The sequence below is a fragment of the Carassius auratus genome, chromosome 8, assembly GCF_003368295.1.
Source record: "Carassius auratus strain Wakin chromosome 8, ASM336829v1, whole genome shotgun sequence".
In the NCBI taxonomy this organism is placed as follows: Eukaryota; Metazoa; Chordata; class Actinopteri; order Cypriniformes; family Cyprinidae; genus Carassius; species Carassius auratus.
In genome coordinates this window covers 27,001,508-27,016,608 of record NC_039250.1, presented here as the reverse complement: position 1 = coordinate 27,016,608, position 15,101 = coordinate 27,001,508, and the positions used below count along the sequence as shown (strand labels likewise).

Sequence of the window (15,101 nt, the reverse complement as noted above, 5' to 3'; positions counted from 1 at the left end):
ATTAATATTTTATTTTCACATAATTTTTTCTACTGAAACTGATCTGTTATGCACTAAAAATGTTTCAATGTAGATTACCCTGTTTACCCTATGTATTAAATTATTTCATTATGTATTTTACAATTTAGATGTTTCTACATTTATTCACTTTTGATTAATTTGGTCCTCAATATATAGGTTTTTCTGTAAAATATTTTATGACATTGAATTCAACTATTAGAATTAAGAAGTGAAATAATAATATCTTATTTGAAAAAGATAATAATTTATATAGCATAATCTAATACTTTATCATGTATTATGTATTAAGATCTGCTATATGTATCCCCAACTTCTGTTTGACTTCTTGCTAAAGCATTGTATTTAATTTTTTTTATTCTGATAATTATTAGTTTTATAAAAACTAATCTTATTCACGGCAAGAGCTTTACATATTTTACACTTGTCACCTTATGAATTTTTGCTGATCAAATTGTTATCCGATTGGATATAACTGTTCCAGTTACACTTGGCCACGTAAATGTGTTTCTGCAAAACGAATATAAATATGATCTCAAACACACATTTAAAAAGAGTGGCTCACTTTACCTGCATTTACTCTAAAAAAAGTTCTGCACTCTTGTGGCCTTCATGCCCAATTGGGCCAAATGCAGGAAATACGTCATATACTCTATATAGACAAGTGCTCAATTGCAAAGAGAACAGGGTGAGGTTATTTTTTTTTTTTTTTTTTTTTTTTCTAATATTTCGATTCCTGAAGCACAGACAGTGCAAATGGATTCACAAACTGTAAAGGAACTTTCTTGCCCTATGTGTCTTGAAATCTTTAAGGATCCTCTTCAATTATCATGCAATCATAATGTCTGTAAAGAGTGTCTGCAACAGCTGTGGAGAACCAAGGAAACTCGGGAGTGTCCTGTCTGCGGGGGAACATCCTCAAAAAATCCTTCCTGTAATCTTGTGTTAAAAAACTTGTGCAAGTCATTCCTGAAGGAGAGAAATAAGAGGCATTCAGCAAGATCTGAAGAGATCTGCAGTTTACACGGTAAGAAACTCAAACTCGTCTGTCTGGAGGACAAACAGCCGGTGTGTTCAGTGTGCAGCCAGAAATATGCCAATCAAACGTTCAGACCCATCAGTGAAGTTGTCCCATCATATAAGGTAAGACAGGTTTACATGAGGATAAGTATTACTTATATTACAGAAAGAGTGTCTTATAGATTTTCACTTTAAATTTCAGGAGGAGCTCAATGCAGCACTGAAGTCCTTTCAAGAGAAACTTAAACAGAAAGAAAACCTTAAAAGAGAGTTTGAGAAAACAGTTCAACATATCAGGGTGAGGATTGATTCTACTGACACATTTCAAGACTAAATAATGAACAGTTTAATTTATTTGTCAGAAGAAAAAATAATTTAAATAAAAAATATTCAAAATACACCAAATATTTTTATTTGGTGTATTTTTTATTATTCTCTGGTTGTAAGTGGCTTTGGATAAAAGTGTCTGCTAAATGAATAAATGTAAATGTAAACATGTAGGACTAGATAAAAGGAAACATATTAGGCTAAAGGGGGTCAGGAAATTTAGAGAGTTGAAATAGAAGCTATTTTTGTGAAACTATAAGACTTGAAATTATGATATGATTAGCAGAGGCAACATAACTTTTTTTTTTATTTTTGTATTTTACTTATTATTAGTGGTGCTTGCCATAGGCAAATATTATTATTATTTTACGGGGGTTTGGAGTCTGTATGGGTTTGTTCTACCTCATTTAGGGGTGGGTGATATAATAAAAATTTACCACATTTTATTTTAGAAAGATCATGATTTTATCTAGATTTTTTCTCATGTTGGTTTTTCTATTTTGCAAGCTGTTTGAGCATCACAGCCAAACTAATTTCCCTTTTATAAAGCCTTTTAAGGTAACAAAATAGGAAAAAGTGTGGCAGATATTTAGGCCAAAGTGCATGGGTAAAGATAAAAATCTTTGTCATTATTTTATCTTTGTTATTAAAAAAATAGAACAAATATACAAATTAAAAAAACAGATATTATACAAATAAAGTTACAAATTATTACAAATTGCAAATTATTTTCAGGTACAAGAGATGTATTTAGCAGGAGCATTAAAAACATTGAATGAACAAATATAAAAATAAAACACTACACTGATTCCTATTAAAGCAACTGAATTAAAGTTTTTCTGGCAAGAGTATTGAGTGATTTTTCTCTGTGTGTTTGGTGTTTTATTAACATTAAAGGAATAATTCACCTAAAAATTTAAATATTGAAGAAAAAAATCTGAATGAGTTTCCTTCTTCTGCTAAACATAAACACTATTTTGAAGAAGGTGGAAAACCAAACAGTTGCTGGTTCACAGTGACTTCCAGAGTATTTTTCCCCCTACTATCATAAGTTAATGTGGACCAGCAACTGTTTGGTTATCAGCTTCTTCAAATAATCTTCTTTGTGTGCAGCACAAGAAAGAAATTAATATACTGAAGGTTTGGGACAACATGTGAGTGAATAAACAATGACAGAAATTACATTTTAGGATGAATTATCCCTTTTATTACAGTCGTCAGCATGTCGACTGTTTATTTCAGTTGTTTATTTCAGTACATGTATCCGTTTATTTCAGTTTTTTACTTTCACTGTAGACATATCCAACTGAGTCTATACATAAACCATGTGTTTTGACAGTATTAGCACAAAACATAACTTAGTAATCAGGTACAGTTTGAAGGGCTTTTTCGTTTTCGTGCTGCGCTTTGATGGTGCTCAGAAAGACCGCACGTCTGAATTAAAGCAGATGCAAAAAAAAAAAAAACTGAATTTGTCCCGCTGAGTTAACTCTGATGTTAATGTATGTCACAGTATATTGATTCCGCTGGGCCAGAACTGCAGCTGATAGAATATGTGCAGCAGCACAATGCAACAATATTTCTTCGAAAGCAGATAGTGGAGACAATTTTAATGTCCACAACCAAAAATATTATCATCCTATCCTCAGCAGAAATTGAGGACAGGGGGCAGACCGGACCGCTAGGGCACTTTAGCGTTGGACCTCAAAGTCGCAGGGGCTCAGACCACCTAAAATTACATTTATTTGAAAGCAATTGTGAGAGCACTATTATGAGTAAATTAGTCCTGCCTGTCTGTGCAGTGTCCCTCTACTTATACTGAAGCTGTGGATTTTGATTACTTCAAAACACAAATAAATTTTCGCTATAACTTTTCTGTTTCCAAGCATTTTATTGAAAAATCAGGGCAGCGTGTGTGTGATCCGTTATGTGTCTGTATGTGAGTGCGTGCACTCCTTGTAAGTAAAACTTGTTTAGAACGGCTTACGTCATTCATTTTGCTATTGATTGAGCAGTAATGGAGCCCTCTTAGAGCGAGCGGAAACCAGAATCCTCTGACTTTCCGAAAAAACCTGTTTCAGTCAAAATCAAGCTGTTCAGCTCTCAATGCACTTCGATCCCATACGCTGCTTTGGGTGGCAAATGGGGTGGCAAATCTAATTTTCCCTTGTGGATACGCCACTGCTTTAAAGCTCTGCCAGGTAAACATTTCATTAGTGTTCTTTTCTCACATGATGCACTTTTTCTGAGCACGTACGACCAAAGCACGTGCACTGTCAAACAGCGCCAAACTGGATTTTTGTTGGGTCAGACCCATCTGCTAGCGATGGAAAAATATACACAAAACAATCACCATTTACATTTTAATTTATCATCAGAGGGACAGATCATTTCTCAGGGGAGGCAGGACTTATCCTAGGGGAGGCACTGCCTCCCCCTAGACACGCCCCTGTTACCAGCACTCATAACATCAGCACAGAATCAGTTCAGAATCAATCTCTAAAGCCCCTTTCACACTGCCATTCCGGCAAATACAGGGGTAAAGTGTTCCTGTAATTGTTCCCTGGTCGCTAGATTTGGCACTTTCACACTGCCAGTGATGACCCGGTATATGTGTGTGCTTTCACACACAACCCTTGAAGATCCCGTAACGACACGTGACATCAGCGCGTGATGTGTAATGTACGAGTCGACAACGCTTGGCACGTTATACTTTAACTGAAGCAAGCAAACGATCTCGGCGTCAGCGCGGAAAGTGAGGAACTAACTGATCTCTGCTTCATTACAGTTTGCACATATGTTTTCGTCGCGAATGTTGATCTTCCTTCAAAACAGCCGGTAAAAGAATCGCGCTTTAACGCACGTCATCACTTCGTTACGGAATTAGATCTGGCTTTTGTTCACACAGCACTCGTTCCGGATCGATTACCGCAATGTTACTAGGTCCCCGACCCGGGTTCAATTCGGTAATCAATTCCGGGACGTGGTTGCTTTCACACAGAAGGCGACCAGGCAATGTTACGGGAATATTGCGGGTCCGACGTGCAGTGTGAAAGGGGCTTAAAAGAACCAGTTCGGTACAGACGCGCTGTGTGTCAGCAGTGGCAGTATGGCGATTTTTGTTCACTTATAGTAAAGTGCTTCTTTTGATCGAGCATCTGCCTGAAATTTACGTATGTGCATTTATCATATTTTCATCAAATTTAGTATGGAAATTAAAAAAAAAGTTATTTTAAACACTTTTTAAAAGTTAAGGTGCTATACTTACAAAACTGTAATTTTGTGAAGAGAAATATCAGTATTTTCACCCTACAGACACAGACCATCTATTACAATACTGCTTCAGAAAGTTAAAATTTTAGTTAACTAACTAACATTTAGCAACTCATTCTTCATGCTGCTACAGAATTAGTTTAATCTTTGAGATGAATTGACTGTGGTTTGATTTCAGTCTCAAGCTGAATACACAGAGAATCAGATTAAAGAGCGGTTTAAGAAGCTTCGTCAGTTTCTTAGAGATGAAGAAACATCTACAATTATTGCACTGAGGGAGGAAGAGGACCAGAAGAAGCAGAACATGAAGGAAAAGCTGGATGACATGAACAGACAAATCTCAGCTCTTTCACACACTATCAGAGATTTGGAGGAGACAATGAAGGCTAATGACATCTGCTTTCTAAAGGTCTGAATTCAGATAATTTGTTGACTGATTCATTGATGATTGATGAACTTGTTGATGATAAATTGTATGTTCGTTCTGCAGAAGTTTCCAGTCACGATGGAAAGGTGAGTGATCTGCTGGTGTTTGTTTTCTCTGCTTCTTAAGCCAAAGCCACTCCAGTTCTGACCCATGAATGTTCTTCCAGAGTCCAGATCTCACAGCCAGATCCACAGATGCCTTCTGGAGTTTTAATTTATGTGCCCCGTTACTTGGGTAACCTGCCATACAGAGTCTGGAAGAAAATGCTGAACTCTGTCCAAAAGAGTAAGTCTGGAAACAATCTGTACTGTTGCACACACACTGGAAATGATGCAGGGGTCATTAACTGGCAAAGGTGGATGGTCACAATCACTGTGTCACATGTCCGGGCATCAAGCATGCTGAGTTGGTGTGTTTGGATGAGTCATGCACGCACTGGGGGAAGATGACCATTTCTGAGTTGCAATCGAGACCTGGTACTTTGGTTAGTAGCCTGGGTGGTCTGAGGGTTATGGTGAGGTTTTTCCATCCAAAGAACAAACCTTCCAGGGCACCTCACATGCTCTGTGACCAGTGGAGTTGCCCGGGGAATGTGGTGGAGCTAATTGGAGTATAACAGCCATATCCTTAGGTGCACCTCCCGATTCTTCCTGGAGATGTACGAGGAGCTTATTAGATTGGATGGCACCTTTTACTGCCAGAAACAGGCCCAGTATCTCCACCCTCGACTCACTATCCTCCAAGGTGGGGCAACCAAGGGGTACACGGGGGTCCAGGCCTCCACCTAGCCTGGCAGCAAGCATAAAGGTAGGAAGTTCAGGGTTGGGTGACCCAGAGATGGAGAAGACAACTCTACAGGTGGTTTGTACAGGCTATGTGTAGCACACTTCAAATTGCAAAGTAAAAAAAGTTTCAGACAGTTTTTCTGTGATGTGGTAAGGTTGGGGGGTGTTTGGAGGAGGTGGAGGAGGTGATATGGCCCATGTTTCAGGTGGTAGGGGGTTTGTGTGGGGTTTCAGAGGAGGGTGGGGTGATTTGAGTTCAGGGCTCTCAAAGCCTGGGGAAAAAAGCTGTTGAGCATTCTGGCGGAGCTGGTTCTGATGCTCTGGAACACTCTTCCTGATGGTGGGAGATGGAAGAGACTGTGGGAGGGATAGGTGGGGTCCTTCACAATACTGTTGGCTTAGTTGGAGCATCGTGTAAGGAAAATGTCCTGGGTGGAGAGGAGGGGGGCACCAATGATCTTTGCAGCTGTGTTCACTGTCCACTGGAGGGTCTTGTGGTCTCACTACAGTTCCCTACAGTGATGCAGCTTGTCAGCATGCTCTCAATGGTACCCCTGAAGATGGGTGGAGGGAGACTTGCTCTTTTCAGCCGGCAGAGAAAGTGTAGGTGCTGTTGTGCCTTCTTGGAGAGTGACATGGTATTGGTGGTCCAGGTGAGAGACTCTGTTATGTGCAACCCCAGGAATTTAGTCGAGCTGTCGATGGTCAAGTAAAGTCAAGTCTGCTTTATTGTTAATTCATCCACATGTACAGCATATACATACAGGGAACTGAAATTGCATCACTCTCAGACTCTTGGTGCACACCAGTAACACTAACAGTAGAACATAAAGATACAGATAGATACAGATTAAATATAAAATACAACTATAAAAATAAGTAGGGCTGTGCAAAAAATCAAATGCGATTTTCATGCGCATCTCGTCAGTAATGGGGCTCCTAGTATATATCCAGCACGTGCGTTCAGATCAGGATTGCCAGGTTTTCAAAACAAAACCTGCTCAATTGCTTCTCGAAACTATAAAATAAAATAGACATTTTTTGGCGGGTTGCCTTGGTATTATTCGTATTTTATGGGCTAAACATCATGTTATTGGGACTGGGGTCGCTTCGACCCGCGAGCATGAAAAACAACCACAGACTTAGCAACACTGGTTGGCCTTTACCACACAGAGCTGTAGTTCATTGACAATCTACACAAAATCGATTTCAAAATCACAGGGGATTAATTGCCGATTTTGAAAGCGATTTTGTGTAGATTGTCAGTGAACTACAGCTCTGTGTAGTAAATGCCGCTCCACCGGAACCAGTGTTGCCAAGTTTGCGGTTGTTTTTCATGTCGGAGGGTTAAAGTGTCCCCAATCCCAATAACATGATATTTAGCCCCTAAAAGCCAAAGTGTACAGAGGCAACCCTGCCAAAAACATGTATTTTAACCTGGAAACGTGGCTGGACTAGCAACCCTGATCTGAACGCAAGTGTTGGAGATATACTACTTATTACAGGAGCGCCTTTACTGATGAGATGTGCATGGAAATTGCATTCAAGTTTTTGCACAGCCCTACAGATAAGGACATGTAAAAAAATATATAAAGTTATGGGATTATTGTATTGAATGCTGAGCTGTCGATGTCGATGTCGAAGTCGATGAACAGCTTTCTAACATAGGAGTCTTTATCCTCTAGGTGAGTAAGAGCCAGGTGGAGGGTGGACGGTTTGCAAACTGGAGCGGATTGAGTGTGTTGGGGAGGCTGGTTTTGATGTTTTGCATAACTAACCTCTCAAAGCACTTCATCATGAGTCAGCACTTTGGAGCTGTGCAGCATGCAGCTGAAATCTTTCAGTACATGGCCAGGTATGTTGTAAGTACCCATTGCATTGCAAGGGTTAATCCTAGATAGGGTCTATCTTAATTTTGCCTGGTGTCCCCAAATTCAGGGGCATCCAGTGCCCCTAAGTGAAGGCTGGCAATGCTCATGTCTTGTGCCACCCCAGGAGGTAGCAGATACCATCACTTCAGCACGAGCACCATCTACTAGCCACGCTTATGCCTTGAAGTAGAACCTGTTCATCAAGTGGTTTTCATCTCAATGAGAGGACCCCCGAAGGTGCTTGATCAGAGCCGTGATTTCCTTCCTGCAGCATGGGTGGGAGTGAAGGCTCCCTCCACCCTCAAAGTATGTGCTGCTGCAATTTCTGCTTATCATGCCCCATAAGAGGCAAGGCAGTAGGGAAACACAAAATGCTCATTAGGTTCCTCAGGGGGGTGGGAAGTTTAAATCCTCGTCGCCTTACCTCCATACCCTCTTTGGATTTGGCTCTGGTGCCTAGAGCGCTTCAGAATGTCCCATTCAAGCCTTTGCAATCAGCAGAACTAAATATTCTAGCTATGAAAACTTTGCTACTGATTGCTTTGGCCTTTATCAGGATGGTAAGTGACCGGCTGACTCCAGTGTAATTTTAAACTCTCATACTGGCTACATACCTGGTCCCTGAATAAAGTGGTAGGAACCAGGTGGTGCACCTGTAAGTGTTGCCCCTGGAAGAGGCAGACCCAGCTCTAGCTTTGCTCTGATCCTGTCCATGCTCTGCAACTGTACATGGACTGAAGGCAAAGCTTCAGGACCACATAGCAGTACTGTCTGTCATGGAGGCCAGTAGAAGGGTGAAGGCTGTCTCTAAGCAGAGGATGTCCCACTGGATAGTTTGATCCCATCACCTTGGCTTACCAAGCTCAATGAATGCCTTGCCCACTCAGGTTACTAGCTCACTGGGAACCACCCAACACTTTTGCTAAATTCTCAGCCTTCATGTTGAACCGGTCTCTTCCTTTGTTCTAACTTCATATGGGTAGAAACACCAAGAGGCCCAGCTTAGGGTCGGCTTGCATCATAGTAAGTGTTAATTTTGCTCCAGAGAGTTGCTGGTTGGGCAGACCATTTTGAGTTCCTCCATTACCTTCAGCAGCCAGACATGGTGGAACACCCAGCACCAGGCCTTCATTTGCTGTATTCCTGAAAACCAGTGTTAGGCTGGGTGCCCATGTGTAGTGACCCTAAATGGATTCCATATGTGTATTCTTACATTGTATAGTTTCTAAGCCTGTGCCTTCTGCAAAAATCTAGCCTCCTCTCTAACTAAGTCTGAGCCACCCCAGAGATTTCCATATGCAGTAAGTCTTCCACACGCAGTAAGTCCATATGTGTAAATTCCACTTAGAACCTCCGTTCTGAGGATGTGGCTTCCGCAGTGTTCCTTTCCAGGGTGATGAGCACACACTTTCCCAGTGTTATCCAAGCCTCACCAAGTCCTATTTTCTGCCCTAATAGGCATTGATTTATCATTCTTAAGGACACTGTAAGGGCAGCATCAGTGGTGTTTTAGTAGGGATTCCCAATTCATCAGTACATTGAAAGTGACCGACTGAAAGGGAGCGCCTCGGTTACCCCTCATTTTCTGAAGGAGGGAACAGATAGATACATCATGTCCCATCACCACAGTTTCTGGGTCACTATTAATACCTACATAGCAGGGCATTGCGGTCAGATGCAATTGTTGCATGCCAATGTGCATTGGCTCATTTAGTTTTCATTCCAAGTCGATTTGTCTCTCTGGCGAGATTCCCAATTTGTCAATCACAGACATTATGTCTCCATTCCCTTCTTCAGGGAACAAGGGTTACACAAGTAACTGAGATGAAAGTGAAAGTGACGTGACATACAGCCAAGTATGGTGACCCATAATTTGTGCTCTGCATTTAACCCATCCAAAGTGCACACACATAGCAGTGAACACACACACACCGTGAACACACACCCTGAGTAGTGGGCTGCAGCACCTGGGGAGCAGTTGGGGGTTCAGTCACGGGAGAGAGCGCTGTACATTTACCCCACCAACAGTCCCTGCCGGCCTGAGACTTAAACTCGCAACCTATGGATTACTAGTCCAAATCTCTTACCATTAGGCCACAACTTCCCCTTACTGTGTTACTGATGTTACTGTGATACATATCCACAAAACAGCTTAAGGCTAAAAGTAGCTCCTAACTCTCTGATTTAGAAGAAAATCTTAAAAAAACAAAAAATAACTCCACATGAAGTGGCGAAATCACTCAGTCCGTGACGGACAAATCATTAACAGCTGGTCTGTGTGGTAATATAGTACATTAGGCAGGACATCCATATGCTCACCTAAGATTCATCGACCTCAAATATGATTTATCATATGAGATATGTACAGTATGTAGTTGCAAATTTACATGGCAGCTCAATCTAATGTTAACCTTGAAAAAAGTTAGCATGTTTGTGCAGAGTTTGGAAGCTGAACAGTAGCGCGCTTGATCTACTGCAGGAAAGATGGAGGCACTGCTGCGATCATTTTAAAATACTTCTTAAAATACTTCATAATTTTGGACATACAGATAAGAGTAATGAATCTTTTGTATCTGTAAAGACTGTGTGCACTCAGAATAGCAACAAAAAGTTGCACTTTTGTAAAATAATGAAAGTAAACATGATGTGCTTTCTGCCATCTTGGACTCTGTGAACTTGAGCATGTCACTCTGTGTATGCTTGCCTTATTACAGACATGAAAAATATGTCTATAGAGAATGAAATGAACCAATTCAAACAGAAAACAAATATTCTCACATTATGAAATCCGCATGAAACATGCATACAGGTGGTGCAGAGATTAGTCACTGTTGCAGACTTCATCTCTTAAACCGAAAACAGAAAGCACTAGTGTAACAATAAATTACAACATTACAATAAATTAAAATGTTAATGCAGTGTACTTGCTGTATTTCCTTAACAAGTTCACAATTATCATATTTGACAGTGCGCTGAGGCAAGCCTTTTTGCATGCGCTTGAGCACTTTTTACTCTATGTAGGCAATTAAAGGCTCATTATTATGATATATATGGTTTATTAATAAAACTGCGACTAATAGTTGACTAATGCTTACAATGTACGACTTCTAGTAGACCAGACAGTCCTAATGCATATTGACTAATTGTTTTGAAAATTAGCTGAATTATATAGCCTACTTGTTTAATAAGTAACACTTGGCCTGCATTCTAAAATCTTTTATTGAATATGGCAACATAATATTGCGCTCTGCGAATAAATCTCTGACAAAGACTATCAGCCTATCACTGTGTATAGTTAATAAGAATGCTGACATCATGCATAGCAACAAGGTCAACCCCGCCCTTACTCTTAACTTAAAACTTAAAACTAAAAGAGAACTCTTAGTGGTAAGATAAAATGTTTTGTGAAAACAGGCCCTGATCTCTACAGTTATGTTTAAATGCTTGTATTTGTCAGTATCAGGCCCTATCCACACAAACACAGTTATTTTTAAAACCGCAGCTTTTTCTACACGGTTTGGCCATTCGTCCACACAAAAAGCAAATCCAGGTCACTGAAGAAAAAAAAAAAAAACAATCCCTGCCAGGGGGAAGATTTTCAAAAACTCTGGTCACAGTGCTATTGTGTAGACAGTGTTTTTGGTTTGTGATGTCGGAGCCTGCCGTGTTATCACCACCTAATGGAAACTTTTTCAGGCTTCTGATTGGCCAACATGGCTTTACAGTTACCAGTAATTCTTAGCATGTGTTTTCATATTCATGTGGATGGAGATATTTTTTTTAAATCAGAAAGAAGGATAACTCTGTTTATAAAAATACCTGTCTAGGTGTGGACATGGCCTCAGTTGACATCAGATGCAAATCTGAAATTTCTCAAGCACATATTTACTATAGCAACACTGACAGCGATCAGAGGAAAATGTCTGATGTGCTTGATCAATAGGATGAGTGTCATTATTAATAATAATCTGTGATCGGTTCATTTTTTTATCATTATATGAGTATCAGAATAAAAGCACCTATTGATTTTGTCTCATCAGCTCCAGTGACTCTGGATCCAAACACGGCTCATCCACATCTCATCCTGTCTAATGATCTGACCAGTGTGAAATACATCTCGGACAAACAACAGCTTCCTGATAATCAAGAGAGATTTGACATCTGTGGTTGTGTTCTGGGTTCAGAGGGTTTTAACTCAGGAATGCACTTCTGGGAAGTGGAGGTTGAAGAGAGTGAATGCTGGAGTCTTGGAGTAACTACAGAATTAAACAAAAGGAAGGACCTTGGTTTATTTATGGCTGATGTCTGGTGTGTGCAGTATGATCCATACAGACTGCTTGGGCCTGGTTTTCCTGTTAAACAGGAACTTAAGTGTGTGAGAGTTGATCTGGACTATGACGGAGGAACAGTATCATTCTCTGATCCTGTAACTGACACACATATACACACATTCACAACCACCTTCACTGACGTCATCTTTCCATTTTTCTGTAATCTTGATGAACATAACTGTCTTCGAATTTTACCAGTTAAACTGTAAAAGCAGAAAATCAATGAAGCATAATTTGGGTCATATGTATAAAGCTGCTCAGAGTAAAATAATATTCTAGAGGGTCTTGGAATATTGTAATCTTAAGTTATTCAGAGTTTAACAAGTGATATGATACGGTCTAATCATTTATTAAATTTGAATGAATTGTTTTAAACTCTTTTACTGTGAAAATCTAAATGTTAATAAAACCTTTCAAATCAATGATGAAGATAATCAACCATTCATTTCTTTATTATTACTTGGAATTCACTTTACAGTAGTCAAGTAAGTAATCATGTGCATCCAGCAGCATGCTGTATAAATCCCAGTAACAGTGAAAATCGTACTCAGTTACTTAACGTAACCTAAGTTCCCTGAGATGCTAATATGGGGGAAAAAAAAAATTCTCCTGAACTATAGCCTTTTTTCATTCATGCAGTGAAACAGCGCATCCAGTGGTTCGTGCAGTAAATTTAAAAACTAACCAATGGCTAGGCAGTGGAGCTGCACGAGCCTAAGGTGACGAAGCCCGCCAAGCCTGCCAAAGCCCGCCAGAATGGGCGGGGCGATCTGACTATATAACAAGCGTTCAGCAAAGGATTGTCAGGTTACTTTGACTGAAGCAATAACTGAGTCTTGCAGCTACATAGCATGGCTAGCAACAAAGTACTCACTCCTGTATTTCAGGGAACCGAGTTTACGCTAAGTAAATGAGTACATTTCCTTTGCCTTCTGTACTGCATCTTGCCAGAAGCATATGGGAACACAGTACAATCACGCCATCCTATGAATGTAGTGGAACGATTAAGATTTCAAACTTCCATAAGCAATCTATTGCAATAGAGAAGTTAAGATGGGTTAAACCCCTGTGGTCACACCTGGCCTGGTTAATCGTTCCAATTTACTCCTGCTACTTCGACACCCAGGGGCCAAGAGGTGATAGGTGAACTGATGCAAGGGGAAGTCATGGCCTAATGGTTAGAGAGTCGGACTCCCAATTGAAAGGTTGTGAGTTCGAGTCCTGGGCCGGCAGGAATTGTGGGTGGGGGGAGTGCATGTACAGTTCTCTCTTTACCTTCAATACCATGACTTTAGGTGCCCTTGAGCAAGGCACTGAACCCCCAACTGCTCCCTGGGCGCCGCAGTAAAAATGGCTGCCCACTGCTCCGGGTGTGTGTTCAGAGTGTGTGTGTGTGTGTGTTCACATTACGCAGCACGTGTCACACTGAGACTTCCAGGATATATAACATTGCAAATGTAGATGGCGAGGCCAAGCAGGCAGCCTCACAAATATCTGCAATGGACACATCACTGGACTATGCCCAAGACGAGACAATGCCTCTAGGTGAGCAGGTCCGTACTCCAATAAGGTCATTGAAGGCCCAAGGAAGTGTACGCCAGCGAGATGGAGTCTACTATCCATCTAGGGAGTCTTTGCTTCGTGACCAGGGCAGAGAGCTCTGACGGGGCAGAGCAGAGATAGCTCTCTATCCTCTTAAGCCCTATTCGGACGGGACTAGTTTTACAGGGGGTCGTTAGAAAAATCTGCGTTTCACAGACGTACTTGGTGATTTTAATCCCGTCCGAATCTGCCACGTCTGTGTTTTTCTCACACAACCTCTGTGATAATTCCAGAGCAAATTACCTACTGTTTTTCAGCAAACTCAGTGATCCTGTGAGAAAACTGATCCCGTCCAAATGCGAATGTCTGTGATTGCCGGTGATATTTTATTTCACAACGCGTTTCCTTTTGTTTTTGGCCAACGTGAATTACTGTCGATACTCTTACCGTGCGCATGTCTGATATATTTGCTTACCGCCAAATAAATAATAATAATAAAATCAAGAGCAAGATCAAGTAATACCGGCTATTGTAATATCAGCATCAGGTAAGATTACTCACGTTCATTTATGTACTCAGTTATATAATGTTTTAATTACATTTCACTAGCTAGGACCACGCCACAAACCAGCTATGCAACTGGGGAAGAGTAGAAAGAGGATGAAGGGGTCGAGGGAATGGGATGATGGTCAGGTTGATCAGGGAATCTTGAATTGATGGCTCAGGGAGACTCAGGGTGGGGGTACCGTCTCTAGCGTATATTTAGGCCAGACAATGAGGACCCTGATACAACCTGATAGAAATATAATGTGGGATAAGGTTGGTTGAATGGATGAGAAAGGGAGGGAAGGGTGGGTTCTCGAGAACAAGACTAGCAGAGTGGTGTGAGGTGGCCCGGTATATACGGAGGTTTGGAAGTCAGGTGATTGTTTGAGGCGTGGCCCTGCTCCTGAACTTTAGTTAACCTCACTTAACCCCATTTAATACAAAAATAAATAAATAAAAAAGGAAAACAAGTTAAACTAAAGGAACCACACATTAACATGGTTTTGTTATACTAGCCATTTAGTATTTATTGTGTAATAATACTAAGGCAATCATTCTGAATGAATGCAATGCACGCATACAGAGCGCGCAGTCTCTGTGACGCCCAGATGCACAAAACAGACCCTCCCACCTCTGTAATAAACACGGAGATGTTAGTCCTGTCCGAATTGGTACAGTATTGTTCAAAATAATAGCAGTACAATGTGACTAACCAGAATAATCAAGGTTTTTAGTATATTTTTTATTGCTACGTGGCAAACAAGTTACCAGTAGGTTCAGTAGATTGTCAGAAAACAAACAAGACCCAGCATTCATGATATGCACGCTCTTAAGGCTGTGCAATTGGGCAATTAGTTGAAAGGGGTGTGTTCAAAAAAATAGCAGTGTCTACCTTTGTACAAACTCAAAACTATTTTGTACAAACATTTTTTTTTCTGGGATTTAGCAATCCTGTGAATCA

At 40.6% G+C, this 15,101-nt stretch overlaps 1 protein-coding gene across 1 annotated transcript; it reads left to right on the top strand.

Annotated features, from left to right (window-relative positions):
• Nucleotides 1-408: 408 nt before the first annotated feature.
• Nucleotides 409-12,566, top strand: LOC113107819 (nuclear factor 7, ovary-like). Its single transcript, XM_026270568.1, has 6 exons — nt 409-1,161; nt 1,241-1,336; nt 4,817-5,047; nt 5,129-5,151; nt 5,232-5,350; nt 11,762-12,566. Exons 1-6 carry the CDS (start codon nt 775-777, stop codon nt 12,259-12,261), a joined length of 1,356 nt encoding a protein of 451 aa, XP_026126353.1. The 5' UTR covers nt 409-774; the 3' UTR covers nt 12,262-12,566.
• The last annotated feature ends 2,535 nt before the right edge of the window (nt 12,567-15,101 follow it).